General features: G+C 34.5%; 4 protein-coding genes across 4 annotated transcripts in view; 1 reads left to right on the top strand and 3 right to left on the bottom strand.

Annotated features, from left to right (window-relative positions):
- LOC117105158 (microfibril-associated glycoprotein 4-like) overlaps window positions 1-3,167 on the bottom strand; it is a 6,296-nt gene extending 3,129 nt beyond the window's left edge. The window contains exon 1 of the mRNA XM_033246228.1: window positions 2,743-3,167. Within this exon, the coding sequence (XP_033102119.1) occupies window positions 2,743-2,998 (256 nt within the window). The 5' untranslated portion in view covers window positions 2,999-3,167. The remainder of the gene's footprint in view (window positions 1-2,742) is intronic.
- A 2,013-nt stretch (window positions 3,168-5,180) lies between these two features.
- LOC117105165 (cation channel sperm-associated protein subunit beta-like) overlaps window positions 5,181-21,968 on the top strand; it is a 29,043-nt gene continuing 12,255 nt past the window's right edge. The window contains exons 1-12 of the mRNA XM_033246236.1: window positions 5,181-5,335; window positions 6,575-6,654; window positions 6,768-6,917; window positions 7,571-7,637; window positions 8,516-8,605; window positions 8,765-8,911; window positions 9,392-9,472; window positions 10,496-10,617; window positions 11,112-11,226; window positions 11,626-11,669; window positions 13,430-13,564; window positions 14,055-14,219. Of these exons, the coding sequence (XP_033102127.1) occupies window positions 5,239-5,335; window positions 6,575-6,654; window positions 6,768-6,917; window positions 7,571-7,637; window positions 8,516-8,605; window positions 8,765-8,911; window positions 9,392-9,472; window positions 10,496-10,617; window positions 11,112-11,226; window positions 11,626-11,669; window positions 13,430-13,564; window positions 14,055-14,219 (1,293 nt within the window). The 5' untranslated portion in view covers window positions 5,181-5,238. The remainder of the gene's footprint in view (window positions 5,336-6,574; window positions 6,655-6,767; window positions 6,918-7,570; window positions 7,638-8,515; window positions 8,606-8,764; window positions 8,912-9,391; window positions 9,473-10,495; window positions 10,618-11,111; window positions 11,227-11,625; window positions 11,670-13,429; window positions 13,565-14,054; window positions 14,220-21,968) is intronic.
- On the bottom strand, window positions 14,299-18,452 carry LOC117105166 (ryncolin-2-like). The gene is made up of 2 exons (XM_033246237.1): window positions 17,802-18,452; window positions 14,299-16,441 (listed from the first exon to the last, which is right to left on the bottom strand). The coding sequence occupies exons 1-2, from the start codon at window positions 17,986-17,988 to the stop codon at window positions 15,759-15,761; spliced, it is 870 nt and encodes a 289-aa protein (XP_033102128.1). The 5' UTR covers window positions 17,989-18,452; the 3' UTR covers window positions 14,299-15,758.
- On the bottom strand, window positions 19,306-21,378 carry LOC117105167 (ryncolin-1-like). Its single transcript, XM_033246239.1, has 2 exons — window positions 21,115-21,378; window positions 19,306-20,623 (listed from the first exon to the last, which is right to left on the bottom strand). Exon 2 carries the CDS (start codon window positions 20,515-20,517, stop codon window positions 19,957-19,959), a length of 561 nt encoding a protein of 186 aa, XP_033102130.1. The 5' UTR covers window positions 20,518-20,623; window positions 21,115-21,378; the 3' UTR covers window positions 19,306-19,956.

Raw genomic sequence — 21,968 nt, 5'->3', positions numbered from 1 at the left:
ACGCTGACGGTTTATGGTCTGGTTGCTATGGTTTTTGTGACGTTCAGCGTGTAGGGACGCACGTGCGCCTAGAATGTCGATGCCAGAGTTATAACCTTTGATGTCCCGAGATGTGCGTCCTTTTGTTGAATTACCTTGATGACATGCATTAAAGAATTGCATTTAATGCTAAGCATTGCTTTCCAAATATATATCATTAATGGAGAATGGTTACCACAAGCTAATATATGTTAGCCACCCACGATAATGCATGCATAGTAAAATCAGATGATATAAGGACAGAATTTTTTTTATTGGACTATTATTATAAATAGCCCATATTTGACCTAATTGAAACTTCATAAGCAGTGTTTGCACTGTGAAAATTTAACTCAAAATTCTTGTGCATCCTTTGTCCAACGTCGATTTTTTGGGTTGTGCAATTCTGGTGTTTTCTTCCCTTATGTGATTTTTATTTCGCTGTTTGTATTTTAAACTGTAATGATTTCTTTCTTTTCTTGTGTAGTTTAATGTTGTAATTTCGTTTTTAGCTTTCAAATTATTTCTGCAATTCAACTTCGGTTACAACTGAATAATTTTGTATATATTTTATGTTTAAAACAAAATAAAGATACCGTTTATTAAATTGTAAGTTTGTTTGAACTCTCTAGACCTATATTCTATAATATACCAACTGTTCGTGCAAGCTCCACTGCATATAAATGTTGGAACTAAATTGTTATGATAAATAATAAGCGCGCTCTTTCCAGACAATGCCTTTGCACGAATTAGCATCCCTTCATTTCACTATGTGGCGCTAAATGTAGAAAAGGAGAATATAACCACGAATTGAGTAGGATTGACCCTGAAAGTCACTTTCAGGACACGAACAAAAGACAAGATAACAAACTTATCATTTTCATGGGGAACAGTATACTGATGTCACCGAAAGGAAATATCGACATCCGGCCCGTTGCCACATGATCCGTTTAACTTTTACCCCCGATTGGCGATGCATCATTGGTTAAAATAGTTTAGAAATATTAATACAAGGCATTGTTTATAATCACATTTCAATTTTAACCAATTAATTATTAACTTAGATTCATTGAGGTGATTTACTTCACACGTTGTTCATGTATCACATAATATACTCATTAATAACATTGTAAATATTCGGTTATTAAACATATTATGTCTGCAAAAAAATTAGGAGAAACCGCAAAAAAATTCATTACAATTTTCAATAGCTCATTTAAAAGGATCAATTAACTTTCAATCGGATACAGGTCTAAAAAATTATAGGCCTAGTTTGTTGATTTCACCAACAACAATCCTTAAATTTTATGGTGTAGGCCTATACAAAAGAGTACATTATACTGACGGTGGATTTTTCATTTAATTTAAATATCGTAAAATATAGGAATTAGGTAATCTAAATATGATTTTTTTTTAGCTCATGACAGACATTACATCTTCAACATTTTGCCTATATACCATTATTATTCAAACACCATACTCGTTACGCAATCAATATTATCATTATTCACTTCAAGTGAAAATGATTTACTCGCCAGCTTTACAATACTTGGTCAAAAGGTTTAATTTCTTATGATAGATTTCCTGTGGCCGAGTTTGTCTTTCTTGGAAGAGAGTGAAATCATTTTATAAATTCATATATGAATATGTTTACCAGAGACTGTTGGTGAAGGTGGTATATCTAACCAGTTTCTACCCCCTCTCCCAATAACGTATTTTTTAACTACTGTATACTTGAGTGTAATTTTACTACTGCCCGAATATGCAGTGGGGGAGTGCGTCCAGGGAGTAAGCTTTTTTTTCAGTATCGGGGAGTGCACTCCTCCTTATATGCGCCACTGCCCTCATTGATAGCCAGCAGACCAGTTTGCTACGATCTTCAAATTTGTTTTACATTAAAAAAAAAGCGGTGGAACAATTTTCACTCATTAGATAAGATAAGCTGGTAATTTGGACCATTGATGCGCATGAGAACATCCGGACATGTTTTTTTGCTATATACTTTCCTGATGTTACAATACATATAATAAGCCTAATTATTACTTTGATAGTGGGCCTATTATAATTGATATTTTCAAATCTCAAGTATTTACACTGATTCAGTGTGCAACTAATCCCATCACGTAGGCATACCCTATGTCTAGCCAGTTAAGCAATCTTAATACGGTTTCTGTGGGTAGTTTATGTACAGTCATCGTTATGTCAACTAATTTTATAGCAATTCAATCTCTTATTGCTGCAAAAGCCATCAAGGGCCTTTATTATTCAAAACAATATATGTAAAAAAATATAACGACAAAAAAGCCCTGTAATCAAACTATACAGGAGTGGGAAGTTGCTCCACTTAGGTTCCTAACGACCCACGTATCTCTAACTTAATTAAACTTCAAATTATGGTGTAGCGACGTAAGTCCTAGTGCCCCGCATACCCACCCTGTTTGTTTGTTTGTAATATGTATTGCACTCCAATACATCCAAATACAATTAATAAAGAAAAGGCAAAATCAAAATTAAACGATGCAGTGTTGAACAATAGCAAAATAGACAAACCGCAACGAGACTTTTCCTTCTGGGTTTCACCAGTGATCTCTTCTATAATAGCTATTATAATAGAGATCAGTGGGTGTCACTGGGGGTCACGGAACTTTTATATTTTTTTTACTCGACAGATTAAAAAAAAAATCAATACATTTAAAATGATTTTGCTGTGTGTCTGGTACTTACCGGTACCACTATTGCGTAGTAGTTGATTATTCGCGGCTATTGCTTTCTGAGCGTCGCTCAATACACCACAATCACATGCTTTCTCTTTTGTATCTAATAATATTCGTACCGATTCCAACTCCTTAAGCATGGTGTTACACGTTTGATTAACAGGTGGGCACCCGGAGGACGTCGATGCACCTTGTCCTACGGGGATTGTCATCACTTGGACAATGACAGCCAAAATAACAAATAGGCCTAAGTCCTTGTGTTCCATTCCAAATTTCTTGACGTTTTAATGTAATATTTTAAGTAACTTTACAAATAAATTTTTTACAGAATGTCTCTAAATGTACGAATTTGCTGATGGTATGATAGCTACCAAACTCCAACAGAATGTTTATGAGAACTACGATGCTTGTTTGGAAACTTGTAGCCGTTTGCTCTTCCTCAGAATGTTTTTTTGAATTTATACTTGTCACGATATGCGTGACGTTTTATTGACCTTGTGCCAATTTATTTGCAGGAAGAACTCAATGTCATGTTAGAGCATCAACCAGTGGTGGCACCAGCTAGGGGCCGAAGAGCCTCCCCTCCCCACTCGCCGGACAGGCCTGGACCGAGGGGGACCAAAATAATAATGTGCCTTTCCAAATAACGTTATTTTAATTGCCGCCAATCCGTAGTGGGTTAAATACCCACTACGGTGCAAATCTGGTTTGAAAGCTGGGTGATAGTTGTGAGTCCACGCCCGATAATTTTAAGAAATTACCCTTAGATGACCGGAAATGACACTCTTCATCCAGGAATTTGAAATAGAGGGGTCCAGAGTCAGACTTTCACAGATGGAGGGTCTATACCACCTCAGCCCCATCATGGTTGGGGCTGAGGTAAGATTTTATGATTATGGCACCTCTAGATGGACGGAAATGGCACTCTCAGATTTAAAATTGTAATAAAATTTCTATTTGTCTCCATTTTTTTTAATTTTAAAAACATTATTGGGACCAGCCCGCTGGGCACCATAACATTACTATTACAACATTCTACAAGAGTTGTAAGTAATCATGTTATTTAATGGCACTGCGGCAGATCGCTCTTTCCTTAAAATCTGGGTCATTCAGTCCTATACAGTTCATTTCAACAATTTTCAGGTATGTATGAAATTACATTGCAGTCGAAAAGTGTGGGGACGTGTCCTGTTTCACCACCACTACTCTCACCTTACCCTCCCCCTCTCTTTCGTGATCACTTTAATTCGTTATAATTTCATAGACCTAATTATTTTAGATTGTTTGACGGTTGTTTGTTAGATTGGAAAGCCGTTTATTATTATTCAATTAATTGCTAGATTGTTTTTCCCAGTTTCTTTGGTATGTACAAATTCCTAGAATAATATTGTAATAGCCTTTGCGGGTGTGATATTTGGAATGGTGCCTACTGCGTTTGAAATGTATCATTAACTGGGTTCAAAGTTATTTTGTGTGGTTGTTGCGGTTTCTGCTGGAGATATTAACTGGAAATTATTTAAATATTATTTATTATCATCCCTTATGTTTCCAAATTTATGCAATAACATCCGTTTGCGTTCATTGCCATTGATTTACTCGTAATATTTAGTGGATGTAGGTTTAGATGTTTATCCTGTACTAGTTTGATGTCACTAGATAAGAGATGTTAATTCCTATGGTTTTCTTATTTAGCTTTATTTGTAATACCCTAACCGATCGTTCAACGATTAATTTCCATTTTTAACTGATGGTGTTGCTAATTTGTTGTGATAATTATAATTTACGCTTCAGAACATGAACACAATTAAAACGTCAATGAAATCTAAATTAAGTGATTGAGTGAGAAGAAAAAAGTAAACACAGTTTACAAAACAATGGTTTGTTGACGGTAATCGCTTCGCGCTTGAGGAAGCTGAATCCATTTGGAAGCTTGATTGCTTCCTGTGTTAGTGATAATGTGTGATAGGCTCATATATTATCTTATTATTTAACATATTTTGATCCCATTGGCCAAGTGACAACCTTCTAACAGCACCTTTCACACAGTTTATCATGACAGAAATATCCACTTTTCAGAACGACGTTACAGTTAGTTAACATCTTTTCCAGTTTGACTCAAATAATTATTTTTGAGTACCTGTATTGTTTTATTTTATTACAATATTCATTTCTTATTTTTTATTTATTGTAGGATTCTTTTAATCTGTAGGTTTCATACTTCATATTTTGTTACTGTACTATAGCATATAGGTATTCTTATTATACTGTACTTTAAGAAGTCTATATTGTGGTAAGTCATTACATTCTATGCGGTGGGTACCGTACAAATTTCTCCTATGTTTTTGTTTTTGTTTGTTTTTTTGGTTTTTTTGTCTTTGCTGCCCTCTATTCATGGAAAACTTTGTGTAAAACTTGTTTGTTGTATTTTTTGCGCTGCTCGAAGAGTGATTGCGCAGGCGGATTGGTTTCGGAGTTTTGGTTAGGATTGGTGTTTTTTTAGAAGTTAATGATAATGCAGTGCAGATTATCAACTACATTTTGTAATAATATTTATTTAATTAATTTTTGGTGCTGTATAACAGTGTATGGCCTCGCTAAATCAAGTAAGTTACAAGCAGTAATGTATGATTAAGGCTTCGCGGACTTTTATGATAACCTGGCCCGGATAGGGCAGGCGGCGGCCTATCTGGTGGTGGTGGTGGTATTGCCTAGCCTAGGCTATGCTACGGCTTATGGCTACAGGCTAGTACTAGCCTATGCTAGTACTCATGGGTGTCGATTGGTGGGGGACAATTGGGACACATCCCCCCACTTTTCAAAGTAGGAGGCGTTACATCATATCATTAATTAAAAATTCCCACCCCCTCACTTTTCACCAGTCTTTTATAGGCTGGCTAGGCCTAGGCCTAGGCCTAGTCAAAACCATACTTTTAAAAAGTCAGTGGAAAGAACAACAACAATTACGAATGACTGTCATGAATTTTGTCTGTTTACATTATTTGTACATTTCGTATCCATCCCAGTAAACACTCCATCGATTTTATGGGTGCAACAGTTATGATTATCAGAGGCTAAATTTATTATGAAAACAATGTAGGCCCCCCTACTGTACGTTGTTACAATTGGAAGCATGTAAACTGGCCTATTATTAGGCCAACAAACTCAGAAGTGCACAATTTCTATTATAAATGATTTATTCCTTTTGTATATTATTAAGACCCGTATCTAGTGTTTTATCTGCCTACATAGATTCCTGTTTTTCTAATTTCAAAATTTTAGTTAGTTTAGTTTAGTTAGTCAATTTAATTTTTACTAAATTTTTTTAACTTTCACCCTACAAAAAATTATCTCCCTGGTTAATTTCTTCAGTCATCCTTCACCGAGCATATATGGACTAGCACAAACTGCAACCTGAGTTACTGCATTCTGTGTAAATATTATAGATTGTACTCTGCGCGACACAATGTTATGTGCAGCTGCTGTCTAAAGGTTTGTAAGTAGGCCTTCAAGTGACAGATTTAAAGGCACTTACAGTGTAACGTCCGAACCGTTACTAAAACACGGGAGACGCTACCAAATAATAATACTACTATGCCACCAAATCATTAGTATATGTATCAACATCACTCGGACCGACCTCTCGCATCGAGGCATCATCAATCATCGTCTGCCGCCTTCCCGCGGCAACTCATCATGTGACATTACCCACAATGCAAACAATAACAATTAATAGTATACTCCCGTTACACCAGACATCAAGAGCATTTTAATATTGTCTGTGGTATAGTATTAGCCCCTATAGTCTTATTCCTGATGTTTATTATTATTATTACACTTTATAGGGTACAGCATGCATGTTGGCTCTCAGCGATCCGAGGATGGCATTCTGTCAAACAAGCTGTATTTAGATGGTTCATTCTTGGTAAGTCAATTTAGTTTAAAACTTAAACAAAATATAAGCCCATGCACACACACACAAATTATCTGTTTATTTTTTTAAAAATCATTTTCACTTGTTTCTTTGGATAATATTAGAATGTTATTTGTGAAGCAGCTGATGAAGAAGATAACACTCCTACAGGGAGGCATGCACTCACACAAAGCCTACTTCTTCGGGGGCACACTCCTACGCTGCAGATCTTCAATTCATCCTGGACTAGAGACTTCCATTTTCCAAGAGCTCAGGCAAGTATAGCTACTAAAGGCAATGCTCAAATTGCTCAAAAGAAAAAAAGATTCTGGGGTGGACCCTGGAGGAGGGTTTGCAGACGGTGCATTTGCACCCTCTAAAATGTATTAAGAAAAACAAATGTATTATATTGTTGAATCACTGGTAAGATTTCTGCGATATGAGAGTGCAATTTCCAGGCATTTGGATTGCCAATCCCTAATATTGTGGTCTAAATGGCCCCTTGGTTCGGACCCCGCTCTCTGACATGTTGGACCCCTTGTCGGCAAATTTCTGGAGCCACCACTGGTTGTATTGCCCAAGCACAGTGTTTGAACTTCAGAGAAAACTGAGTATTTCGAGAAAAATTGTTTAAGTTCCAAGTAATATTTCATCAGGAATGGATTTTTTGTTTGTGTCTTCATTTATATTGGCCTAGACCTAATTCCAGGGTTTTCTAATTCGTACCAAAATTGATAACATTGTTTATTTAATTGGTTTGAATAACAATTCAGTGTTTCACTTTCGATAGTTTCCTTCTTCAAGTTTTATGGCTGAGAATATGTATTTAGATTAAGACAATAATTTCAATGATCATGAGCATATTTTAATTTAAAACTTTTCCCTTTCATCTCTTATTCATTATTTTTTAATTATTGGTTTTTCACAGAGAAACACAAGTGACAAAGCTTGGAGAATGACCATTCCCAGAGAGCAGCTAAGTAATTTAGATGAGGGTAATAGGATCATCAATCTGGATACATTTTTATTATCAATTGATTATAATATAAATAACTTCAATATATCATACATTCATGTTTTTAAATAGTGTATGATTAGTTCTTTGTGTGGGTCAGTATTTTAGCTATTTCTTAGGCCTGTCTTTCTGTCAGTTATTATTATTAAAAAGAATCTATTAACGCCTTTACAAAAAGAGATCAAAGTGCTGTGCATTAAAACCCATTTCAAAGTTAAGTACAATAAAAAGCAATCAATAAAAATGGTAAATCAATAGGATTTCCAACAAAAGGCCAGTTGGCAATAGAGCAACAATAAAACTGTCACGTTGTTTCCGTTTTGTCTTCTGGGTCTTTCTGATGGGTCTTCTGTCTGTCCACCTGTCTATGTTTCTGGAATAACTTGAGTTACTTAAAAACTAAGGAATGAATTATTGAATGGATGAAACAGTAGGGAGAGGGGTAGAACTAATAATTAGGGAGCTTTCAGTTGCACGGCGATGGTAGGACGTAGAATGTAATGACGTCGCTTAAAGTCACCTGTGCATCTGAGAACATGGTTTCTCGTGGTTGCATGGATTTAGGGACGCAATTTGGCCAAATCTATGTTGTGCAGAGAACATGGGACATTCACGCATGAGTGAATCCGTTCTAGCATCTCGCCGCGCAAGTCGAAAGTTCCCTATTGGCAGCAATAATGCTGGAAGAAATACCAAATGGTTGGGTGGAACCAATAAATGACTGGCAAAATAATACTGGCTCAAAAAAATTACATAACACTTGCTGTTAAAAATAAAATTGTGACATGCTAATTTTTTTTTTTTTGAGGGACCAAATCATTTCAAACTTTATATTCAGAAATCCCTGTTTCATTTTAGATTTTTCTGAGGAATGGAATGTCTATGTTATGTTAGACCACAGTTTGGAAGTCTTTAAAACCAAGGCGTCATTTTTAGATTTAAATAAAGGTACAGTATTACTTAAAATTTGCAGTAAAATTATGTGTAATTTTACTTTTTATTGTGGTGTTAAGACACATGATCAATACACACACTGTAACTATTACATTCGGCTCAGCTTAAGATTTTTTTGTTTTCTTCCATTTAACAATGTATTTTTTCCTTTAGAACCAATACTGCAGTGGCACCTTGGAGAGTTGCTACACTATACCAATTGGCTTCCAATAACTGATATCGATGATGTTCAAATTCTACAAGTCACTAGCCCATGCACTGCTGACGTTATAATAGTGGCCCTGTCTGGTGTACAGTCAGGTATTGGTATCCTTAGACTTAGGATAAATGACACCGCTATAGTCAAATGTTTGTTTTAAATGCTGCATTTTTTGTGTCAGGTGATGGTAATGAGCGCTGCTGTGGTCCACGCAAGTTTACAGTGTCTCTGTAAACACCTAAATGGTAATGGCGATAAGCTTATAAAGCGCATAATACAAAATTGTTTCTATGCGCTAAGAAACCACAGCCAAAGTGAACAAAAAAAAGAAAAATTAAAAACAAAAACCAAAATAAAAGAAATCAAGTTCAGAATTTAAATTTAAAAAAAATGATGGGATTTAAGCTGAGTCTTAAAGAAGTCAAAGATGGGGAGTCATGTACGGTCTCGGGTAGATGGATCCTTAGCTTTGGAGCAGCAACATAAAAGAACGATCACCAAAAGTTTAAAGGTGATCAGTGTTGACATAGACATATCAATATTATGTAGTAAAAATATTTTTATTTTGTTTTTTGTTTTAGTGATACCTATTTGCACGTCTTATAACAGGTTCATGGGTGAAGGGGACGCCTGTTATGACTTAAGCCAAGCTCTGTGTCCAGGTAAGAACCATGATTCTTGTTAGAATACTGACATGCCAAGTTGAGTAGATAGGAATGAGCATAATGTGTACTTCCACCTCAAATATTGCCTACTGGAGTAGGCAATATTCTAGTACTTAATTACTAATTAGTAATACATTAGTACTTAATATCTTTTGTGATAGCATGTCAAGTTTTAGGCAAAAATAAAGCCTTTTCCAGACTGTCAAATTTTCTTTGACAAAAAGCTGTTGTATGACCATCATGTGTCTATATATGGTCATGATGTGATGTCATCATGACCATATTTAGGCATGTCACATGTTTTTGTCAAATAACATTTGATAGTCTGGACAGGACTTAACATCCTTAATGTAATATTACCAGATTTTGAGACAGTGACTTATACGCTATAGATTACTTAACACGTTGGCTGCCAGCGACGAGTATACTCGCCCACAGGGTGTTGCTGAGGGCGCCAGGGATGAGCATACTCGTCAAAATCGGGGTAACATTCTAGCTTTTATTACTTCTTTATTATACATTGTAGAACCACAGACTCAATGGCTGGTAGTTCGTGGAAGATACACCTAGATGATAACGTACAAATGACATATGTATGTTGTGTTATGTTGCCGGTAGTACACTCGAGCGGTACAAGTGGGGGCGTCCTTTGAACATATACCAACCCATGTAAAAAACGGACGAGATAACTCGCACTTGGCATAGTCAGTAAAAAGTTTTATCACAGTGCCATCGACGAGTATACTCGCCCCCTAATATTTTCCCGCCAATTTATTAGACACATCATTTTAATGATATATGACTAGATAAAATTTCAAAAAAGTATGTTTGTACATGTAAACTTGTTCTAGCACGCAGGAAGGAACCTTAAAAAAGGTCTGGCAGTCAATGTGTTAAATATAAAATTTTATTATTATTTTAGCCAGATTTTTACACATTTTTATGTAAATTTACCAGAATTAACAATTACTATTTTTACTGCAAGTGTAAGGTGTTACAAAGAATATTTTTTTTTTTTAGATTGTTCAAATTTGCTTTTGTTGGACATGGTACTAACGTCTACGTATCTGATTGTTCTCACAAATCGCGGTGTTTTTGTCAGTGAAAAGATGACAAAATTCAACAGAGGTTATAAATCACAGGTAACATTCATATTAAATTGCTCTCTGATTACAGTACACAGATTGAACCAGGGAGGTATTTACCTCCCTGATTGAACTGCCCATTGGGGCATCTAATTCTGAATCGGTTTTATTATTATACATTTGAATATATTTTTTAGTCATTATCATTGTATCAGTTTTATTACTTTAGGCATTGGCATCTTAATCTGAATTATTATTATTACTATAAATATGTTTGCTTGTAAATCTGCATCAACTGTTTTTATTATAACATATAATTTGGTTTATATAATGTATTTGCATATTATCTTATTTACACCTGTGCCATACAAATAAACAAAAGCAATACAAACAAAAATAATAAATTCCATAAGTGAAAATTTCAAATAATTATCAACACAGGGTTATTGTTTATCATTTTCACTTTCATTACTTAGGTAATTATTATTTTTATATTATTTGACATTTATCTTGTGTAATCTTTTTTGTCTCTTGTTTGTTTTTGTTTTTAGTTGGCTTTTAATTATATAAATATTGATGACATTCAACAAGGACACTTTGTTCACTATAAATTGATGCATACTCCTGAGTGTTTTGCTGCCCTCAATGTTGGGTTAGTATCATATGGTGAGTAAGAATTTTCAAACATTTTTTTAAAGATATCAAGTAATGTTTAATAAGCTTGCATACTTTGTATATTTTAAAAGGCTATTAGTTTTCTACTGAAAATGTAGAGGAGAGATTTGTGTTGCCTATTAATAGTTTTTGCAAATATACACACAATTTAAGGTTTCTTGTAGTACTGAAAACAATTTTTTTTTATTTGACTTTATTGAAAGTTATATTATTAGAAGTATTATAGTGCATTGATTCTGATTATTGCAACATTTTGTCTGAACATTATGCTGTACAATAGTTATCATTATAGTATTATTGTTGTCGTCAATGTTGGTTCTGCTGCCATCGTTGTTGTAGTCAAAGTATACAATACATTTATGTTTTTTATATGCATTTTTTAAATATCAGTGGATGTCATATTTCTAGTCTCTAAGTCATCGTATATAGAAAAGGTAATCAAACCAAAAAAGGAAATTCAGTATTCTGTTGTTATTTTATAATTTAGATGTAGGTATTTTTGTTATAATTGATTGATCAGTGTTCTAACATTGAGTTATATAACATTTTATAACTAGATATTTGTAACTCCATGTAACTCCATGTTGTTCTTTAGTATTAACATGCAAAGAATTATTTGTGTACAGTGGGAACAATTCTTTGTGGGAATGCTTCTAAGGCAACTTATAGTTAGTAGGCCTAGTATCAAACACGTAATAAATAGTGAGTAATTTTTTTCAGGCATGTTGAATATAAAAATCCCCTTTAAATGGCTGTGCTCAACCTTGCCACCCAGCTACTCTAATCCTAGGTCTGTCAATATCGTTTATTAATTGTATTTGTACCGTAAAGTACACCAAAGCTAGCATCCTTTTTCTTCATCTGCTTAATCTCTCGACAGTTACACTGAAGCACTATTGTGATATACATTTCCCAGAATATAAGTACTACCGAACGGTGTCTTGGCTTATCCGTCTCATTCAAAAAGGGTCGGTCACATGCTAGATCAACAAAACAGATGTTTTGATGTTGAACACATTGCATTGTGGTCCATAATTTTTGCATGATGGGATAAAATATTTGGAGGGAATTTTAAGATAGTTTATCGGAGAAATTATCGAAAAAAAATACAATTATCAGTGCTGTGGAAACACAGCCTCAGACAAAACTCAATTAGAGATTTTCTGTTGAGTCTGACACATATATAGTGTAATCATTTAAGGTTTGTCCACACTATCAACTATTATGTAAAAAATTTGTGTGATGTGCCCATATAATATGATGTCACAGTTATTTGTCACATGCAATCTGATAGTGTGAACGGGAGCTAAGCTCTGTTTACACTATGAATTTCTTTTTTCACAAAAAAACTGTTTTACGCCCATATAAAAATTATAATGTGGCTATATATGGTCATGACATGATATCATCATGACCATATTTAGGCATGTCACATGTTTTTGTCAAATAAAATTTGATAGTCTGGACAGGACTTTAATGTTTGTCCACACTATAAAACTTCATGTGACAAATAACTGTGACATGCCCATTCATCGGTGTAATATGACCTCGTCATTTCTATATATGGGCACATCACACAAATTTGTCACAAAATCTGTGATGTGCTTATATGTGGATGTGATATGTCATCACAAACATTTTTCTCATAAAGCTGTGTGTGTAGAACTTTAAGTAGAATCAATAACATATCCATTTTAACTGAAAATGTTTAGTCTGTGCTTCAGTTGTTTTTGTTGTTATATTAATTATATTCATATTTTTTTTTAATGGTGTTCAAACAGATTTTACTTTTGATTTGAAAATCTTCCAGTTTCCGTACCATAATCAGGTATACTTAATGTCTAATAATTGACATGATGCCCTCAACTGTTTGCCACTAATCCAAACCATCACAAAGTCAATAGCTATCAGCTTTTTACATCATATTAACCATCACATTTTTTAATGAAAGAGAATTACCTCATACAACCTTACTTTGCCAGCTAGCTTCCCCTCACTGTCTTTATCATTGAACCCTCTCGCTTCACCTTTGCCGCCCACCCCAATCAGACCCCTTCAATATTCCTACATATGGTACTGGATGGATGGTTTTATATCAAGTGTCAATATGTTTAGAGTTGATTTTTCTAAATTGTTAAAATTCAATTTGGCATTGTTTTTCCTCACTCACTCTTCACTCTCACTTCTGTTTCAGAGTCCTTTAAAGGGTACAGCACCTTATACATCTTGGTCAAAGGTGGAATTCCCTGGAACTTATGCTGTTAGCCAAACAGTAGCTGCTGTTGTGGACATAGACAGATATATATTGATTGCCCTCCAAAGACTTCAAGTAATCTTTTTAATCTTGTTTTTTCAGTGTTTGTGAAAAAATAGCTTTAATTGAAAATCTTTAAAAAAAAAAATTTTAATTAGATTTAGAATGCTGGAACTTTTGTTTTCAATCTTCCTAAAAAGTTAAATTTGTGGTTTGCACAATGTTTAAACTACAGTATGAGTAATTTATGAAAATAAGTTAAAAATATCTACTGGTATATATTTTGATGCTGATATCATGTCACATATTAACTAGATACCAAAAAATGTGAACTTTTAAGGTAAGATAAGATAAGATAACATTTATTGTCCAATAAAACACTGCTGGAAATTTGTTTTCCTCTGGCAATACAAAGACACAAAGCAATTACAATTTTCTTTTCATAATATCTCCTCTATAATTATTTTTAAAACTGATCCCAGTCCCTCTTTTGTGTCAGAAGATTGGGTGGCAGTTAATAATTAGTTCAATGTATATTGTCAATACTGCTCTTTATCGCTCTTAGGCTTCCTATCAAGTAGTGTCATTCGTTTTTGACATCAATGACCTCACCATGAATCAGCGCCCAACTGTTCCACCATTTGTCATTCCCAATTCTAATAATTCTACCAGTCTTTCAGAGCTTTGCCTCAGTCCCAAAACACATCTTGTTTATGCAGTTGGATCCCAGGTAAGAGCTTGGTATTTTTTTATTAGTGGCACATCAGTAGGGGGACAAAACTCTGAGCACATGTCCTATAATGTAAAATCTTGAATAGAAACCCTAAATTACTTTTTTTGTTTTTAGGATCCTTGGATGGGCTTCTTTTCGACATGGGCCTCTTTCTCGAGATGGGAGGGCGGGGGCATCTTTTTTTCAAAATGAATGCTGTAAATTTTAATTTCTACTATACAACATTTTTCAAGTTTGTTTAGTATTTAAAAAAATTTTAACCATGCTAGTACAATAAAATACTTTTGATACTGACATAAAAATTTTAAAACAATTTAAAAAAAACCATCAAATATAACGTCAGTCTGAATGTAAGTACTATCTCAAAAGAAGCCCATTTTGTTTTGATTAGAAGCCCATGGGCTTCTCAAGATTAAGCCATTGGGACTTCTATTTAAGGTTTTATGGTAGCTTCATAAATGTGGCTGAATCTCCTATGCCCAACCCCCTGCCTTTTTCTGTATTTACTTCTAACAGTGATAGAAAGCCAACTTGGAAGTATTACAACAAATACTACAGAATACGACTGGCAAGCGACAAATCTATAATTCAAGCTAGATTCCTTTTTTTTCTCACTTTCATAATTATGAATAATTATTTTTAATTATTTTTTGTATTCAATATTCATTAATTAAAATGAACTTTGAATTGAATACATGTTTTGAAATTGATTTTTAATTGAATATCAGTGTATTTAATTAATGATTTAAATTGGTTACTCGTGTTTTAAATTGAATGTTCATATTTTAAATTCACATTATAATAATATATTTACAAAAAATTTTGTTTCCTTTGTCTAAATAATGATACAATCTTTTGTTATCATGGGTGATTTTCATTCAACATTTCTACATCATATAGTTACCATAAATGAGGCTTGCCATCCCAAAACCAGCATACTGTTGCTAAATCTTAAACTGAGTAATTAGCATAACAATGTAGCGGTATTGTGTACTCTACTATGCATATTATTCTCCCATGTAAATTATTGTTAATTATTTTAAGAAATTATTTTAATTTTGTTTCTTCAATAGTTTTCTTTTTTTGGTCATACTGAACCACTTTGGAAATCAGTTTTTTTAGCACTGAAAGTGTTATTCAACTAATAAAGACAGAGTAATAAATACTACTTAAATACTTTCACTCATAACTTTGGCAATAGTAAATAGATTCTAGTAAATAACCTATCATTTTGAAGCTAGTAATGTGGAGAATATGAATACGTGATAACGTTCTTGTTTTGGTCACCGGTGCTGGTTTTGCCATGGCAAGTCCCATATAATCAAATTAGCGATGTGGTACTTATAACGTTTTAGAACATTTTACTGTAGTGCATTATTTGAAATAGAATGTATCTCAAAAAAGCATTAGGTGGTGCTTAGTGACAATACCATATTTGGTGCAATGATTAAAGAGGAATTCTATGTTTTTTTAAAGTAAATATGTAAACATGTGAGCATAATTTTGGAATAGATGGTGTCCGGCTACTGCAGTAATTTAGTAGGCAATTGGCCGCACTTTCATTTCTGTGTATTTAACCGAATAGAATGTATTAGTTGAATAAGAACCTACCTTCCATTCGATACCGATATCGCGGGGAGCAGTATATCTGTCCGAATGATAGTATTTACCATTAAGGTTACATTCATCGCAAGACTTAAACCACCATCCGCCACTGTGCAGTGCCGCACAATTTGTTGATGAACTGTCATTGTCTCGGTCAAAAGTTGAAAATTGCTGTTTCTTATGATACGTGAGTCGGTCTAGTATGGTTCCACTGAGGTAAATTCCAAAGTCTACGCGGTAGTTGTCGGCCTCTCCATCGATATTAAATTTTGAGTACTTTACGTAAGTCTTAGCATCGTTCCAGTCCTCCATATCAATACGTAGGGTGTAAAGACCTTGTCTTGTCAGATAATGTAGGTAGTCATTCCCAAGCCAGTGCTCCTCCATCAAAGTCCCAAAACCATTTTTGTAGTTATTCCAAGTTGTGTTGAATTTGACAGTCCCATCCATACGGCGTTGAAAAACTGTCCAACCGCCCCCATCAGTAAGCATGTTACAATAAACATGGAATTTACTGTGGTAACCTCTGGGTTTGATGTAATAAACTCCACTGGTTGCTTTTGGATCACGTTGTTTGATCTCCGCACAATCGACAGGTGTTGCTTCAGGACACACTGTAAACAAGTCATGCTTAGTTTTGTAAATATGAAACAAAATGTAAGCTGTCATGCAATATTTCAACTGCGCATTTTTTTTTTCAAATATAAAGGCAAACATTTAATATATATCTAAATCAGTGGTTCTTAAAATTTTTGACCCTAACTAATTTCCTGTGGATGTTAAAAATCAGATTTAACTAGTAAACAAAATTGAAGTAAAAATGTTTAAACCTAAAATGCACTCCCTTTGCTACAGGGCAAATTTTAGCAAGATACAATATAATTCAATTTGTTTTAAATCCTATAGAATCTTGCAACCTGATTATTTATTTGGTGCTGATTTAAACCAATCAAAATACTGTCAAGCCGGGCACTGACTGCATCGTACGACGGGCTTACGACCGTCGCACGACGAATCTAACTCCGCTCCCTGTGATCGATAGACGAAGCAATGCTGTCTGCTGATGGTCAGTAGCAGTCTGAACGGATCGTCATTAAAAACAATCTGTTGCGCGTCGTCGCGTTGCGTTCTTCACAGAATCGCGTCGACCGACAACCGTCGTGTGCAGTGTCAGCAGCTTTAGTCACCATTGGGTGGCTTGTAGGCAACATAAATCCCCTGTCATTGGATGAGACTTGAGGTCATTGGACTAAAAATAATAAATTTCCAGTCCAGCTAAAGTTATTGCGATTGGAGTTCTTAATATTGTAGTCTAAAATCACAATGTTTATCATCCTAAATAGTATGATATCTCCCGCTCACCCCACTATGTCTTTTACTCCGTGGACTTGATCAGAGGCTCTATGCGAGTTGAACATTAAGGCAGGGACGCCACAACCTTACATCCATAATATTGGCGCTGGTTCGAACGGCACGCTTGCCTATGGTTCTGGTGTTAGAACAAATCTTCTCGAATAAAGACTACAAACCGTGTGCACTATAAAGAACCCAGTACTTCATTCGGGACGAGTAGGGAGATACCATGATATACTGGCACAGACAGCCCCTGTGGTGGACGACGGGAGTTGTTGGTACTGGGTTACCGGGTAGCTCTGACACAAAGGGTCCCTTGGGGCAAAGAAGGTAAGTGGTCGAGCTACTAGTCCACATATCAAGCACTATGAACATCTTGTTTGATGGATACCGGCTCTATACAAATCTACACTATTATTATGCAGCCCTTGATTCGGACCTCACTTTAGGACTTGTAGGCCCATCACCATCCCCTTTTCATTTTGTAGTTTACTGAATGATTTTGGTTGTGCGAGTAGTTTTGACAGTATTAAACCCATGCAAGCGTTTTTTTCACACAGGGTCCGCTACAATATACTTGCGACTTCATGTAAACTGTATTGTAGGCAACCAGGTACTTACCGCAATCACAGACATCACCTTTCTCATCAAACATTGTACGGACCGACTCCAACTTCATAATCATTGTATCACATGACTCTGCAACAACGCTACAAGCCGAGGTCGTTGATCTTCCTTGGTTGCTTTGGCCGGCAAGTGCCTGCACAATAATGACCAGCACCACAACAACTATGCATTTGAATGTCATTTTAGCTTCAGTTTGCCTAATTTTGCTTCACCATCAAAAGCCTGTTGTGTTAATATGCAACAGCGTTCAGCAAAATGGTCTTATATCTTTGAATCCTGTTGAATTTATACTTTGCACTTTGGTAAATTTGACATTTTGCCAAGTAAAGTAGAATAACATAAGCACTCAAAATAAGTTTAAGTTTCATTTTCAAATTCTAAGACATAGAATAACTTAGTGCATAATCTACTATATTGCAAAATTGTTAACATGAAAATAACAGATTGTCAATTCAGGGGTTATGATAACAAGTATAGGAAGTATATACCTATACCAAATCAAAAGTATTATTGATAATAGGAAAGCATGTTTCTAAGAAATTATCCTTTGTTAAAGACATTACAATCCCTCAGTAAACTAGATTACGTTGAACTTTATTTTTTGTCTTTCATGGGGGTAACCGACCTTTATTGTCTCTTTTCATTTGTTTTCAATATTTTTTTCATCCTTTTATATATACACAAAGGAACTATCACATGTGGCTAGCAAAACATGTTAATATTTTTGCCTTTTGGGAGCAAAACACAATGTCCCTTTTCATAAACACACTGAAGATGCATCAGACCTACTTATACAACATATTTATTATTTTCATTCTATTGTGAGTTACAAAAAAAATGTTTTTTTTGGGGGTAAATATTTCAATTCAGTGTTTTAGCCTTAACCCAGTCTGACTAAAAAAATCGGCCTGCGGAGGTATGATTTTGGTTGAGGTTTGTGTGATTTAGTCGTAGTGCTAGTCGAAGTTCATTTTAAGAATATGAAATGGCGTAATTTTGTCGTAAGTTTTAGGTCAAACTACGACTAAAGTTTGTTTTAAGAATACTAGGGCTTCTATTTAAGGTTTTATGGTAGCTTCATAACTGTGGCTGAATCTCCTATGCCCAACCTCCTGCCTTTTTCTGTATTACTCCTAGCAATGATAGAAAGCCAACTTGGAAGTATTACAACAAATACTACAGAATACGAATGGCAAGCAACAAATCTATAATTCAAGCTAGATTCCTTTTTTTTTCACTTTCATAATCATGTATAATATTATTTCTAATTATATTTTGTATTCAATATTTATTAATTAAAATGACCTTTGAATTGAATGCATATTTGAAATTGATTTTTAATTGAATATCAATGTATTTAATTAACGTTTAAAATTGGTTACTCATGTTTTAAATTGAATGTTCATATTTTAAATTCACATTATAATAATATATTTACAAAACATTTTGTTTCCTTTTTCTAAATAATGAAACAATTTTTTGTTATCATGGATGATTTTTAACATTTCTACATCATATAGTTACCATAAATGAGGCTTGCCATCCCAAAACCAGCATACTGTTGCTAAACTGAGTAATTAGCAAATGTGGCAGTATTGTATACTCTACTATGCATATTATTCTCCCATGTAAATTATTGTATTGTTAACTATTTTAAGAAATTGTTTTTAATTTTGTTTCTTCAATAGCTTTCTTTGTTTGGTCAATACCGAACCACTTTGGAAATCAGTTTTTTAGCACTGAAAGTGTTATTTCAGTATAAAGACAGAGTAATAAATACTAGTAGGATACTTTCACTCATAACTTTGGCAATAGTAAGTAGATTCCAGTAAATGACCCATCATTTTGAAGCTAGTAATGTGGAGAATATGAATACATTATAACGTTCTTGTTTTGTCCATCGGGACTGGTTTTTCCATGGCAAGTCCCGTATAATCAAATTAGTGATGTGTTACTTATAACATTTTAGAACATTTTACTGTAGCGCATTATTTGAAATAGAATGTATCTCAAAAAAGCATTAGGTGGTGCTTAGTGACAATACCATATTTGGTGCAGTGATTAAAGAGAAATGTATGTTTTTTTGAAGTAAATATGTAAACATGTGAGCATAATTTTGGAATAAATGGTGTCCGGCTACTGCAGTAATTTAGTAGGCAATTGGCCGCACTTTCATTTCTGTGTATTTAACCGAATAGAATGTATTAGTTGAATAAGAACCTGCCTTCCATTCGATACCGATATCGCGGGGAGCAGTATATCTGTCCGAATAATAATATTTACCATTAAGGTTACATTCGTCGCAAGACTTAAACCACCATCCGCCACTGTGATGTGCCGCACAATTTGTTGATGAACTGTCATTGTCTCGGTCAAAAGTTGAAAATGGTTGTTTCTTATGATACGTGAGTCGGTCTAGTATGGTTCCACTGAGGTAAATTCCAAAGTCTACACGGTAGTTGTCGCCCTCTCCATCGATATTAAATTTTGAGTACTTTACATGGGTCTTAGCATCGTTCCAGTCCTCCATATCAATACGTAGGGTGTAAAGGCCTTGTCTTGTCAGATAATGTAGGTAGTCGTTCCCAAGCCAGTGCTCCTCCATCAAAGTCCCAAAACCATTTTTGTAGTTATTCCAAGTTGTGTTGAATTTGACAGTCCCATCCATACGGCGTTGAAAAACTGTCCAACTGCCCCCATCAGTAAGCATGTTACAATAAACATGGAATTTACTGTGGTAACCTCTGGGTTTGATGTAATAAACTCCACTGGTTGTTTGATCTCCGCACAGTCGACAGGTGTTGCTTCAGGACACACTGTAAACAAGTCATGCTTAGTTTTGTAAATATGAAACAAAATGTAAGCTGTCATGCAATATTTCAACTGCACATGATTTTGTCAAACATAAAGGCAAATATTTAATATATATCTGAATCAGTGGGTCTCAAACTTTTTAACCACAACTAATTTCCTATGGATGTTAAAAATCAGATTTAACTAGTAAACAAAATTGTAGTAAAAATGTTTAAACCTAAAATGCACTCTCTTTGATACAGGGCAAATTTTAGCAAGATACAGTATAATTCACTTTGTTTTAAATCCTATAGAATCTTGCAACCTGATTATTTATTTGGTGCTGATTTAAATCAATCAAAATACTGTCAAGCCGGGCACTCGCTGCGTCATATGACGCAGTGGTTGTGCAAGTAGTTTTGACAGTATCAAACCCGTGCAAGCTTTTTTCACACAGGGTCCATTACAACTTGCAACTTCACATAAATTTTATTGTAGGCAAATAGGTACTTACCGCAATCACAGACATCACCTTTCTCATCAATCATTGTACGGACCGACTCCAACTTCATAATCATTGTATCACATGACTCTGCAACAACGCTACAAGCTGAGGTCGTTGATCTCCCTTGGTAGCTTTGGCCGGCAAGTACCTGCACAATAATGACCAGCACCACAACAACTATGCATTTGAATGTCATTTTAGCTTCAGTTTGCCTAATTTTGCTTCAGCATCAAAAGCCTGTTGTGTTAATATGCAACAACATTCAGCAAAATGGTCTTTATCTTTAAATCTTGTTTAATTTATACTTTGCACTTTGGTAATTTGACATTTTGCCAAGTAAAGTAGAATAACGTAAGCACTCAAAATAAGTTTAAGTTTCATTTTCAAATTCTAAGACATAGAATAACTTAGTGCATAATCTACTATATTGCAAAATTGTTAACATGAAAATAACAGATTGTCAATTCAGGGGTTATGATAACAAGTACAGGAAGTATATACCTATTCCAAATCAGAAGTGTTATTGATAATAGGAAAGCATGTTTCTAAGAAATTATCCTTTGTTAAAGACATTACAAACCCTTAGTAAACTAGATTACATTGAACTTTATTTTTTGTCTTTCATGGGGTAACCAACCTTTATTGTTCACTATTTTCAATATTTTCTTCATCCTTTTATATATATACATACTATATGCAATACAGTTTATAAACAATTAGGCCTTATTGCCTTCATTCACTCCTTTACTCAGATACTACTATACCTTATCTTTATTTATACAACATACTGTATTTATTTATATACAAACTGCATATATATATATATATATATATTATATATATATATATATATATCTGTCTCT

The sequence above is a fragment of the Anneissia japonica genome, unplaced genomic scaffold (assembly GCF_011630105.1).
Source record: "Anneissia japonica isolate Jap-2015-1 unplaced genomic scaffold, ASM1163010v1 scaffold287852_len814684_cov197, whole genome shotgun sequence".
NCBI lineage: Eukaryota > Metazoa > Echinodermata > Crinoidea > Comatulida > Comatulidae > Anneissia > Anneissia japonica.
The sequence above is the reverse complement of the archived record's forward strand: the minus strand, read 5'-3'. Positions and strand labels throughout refer to the sequence as shown.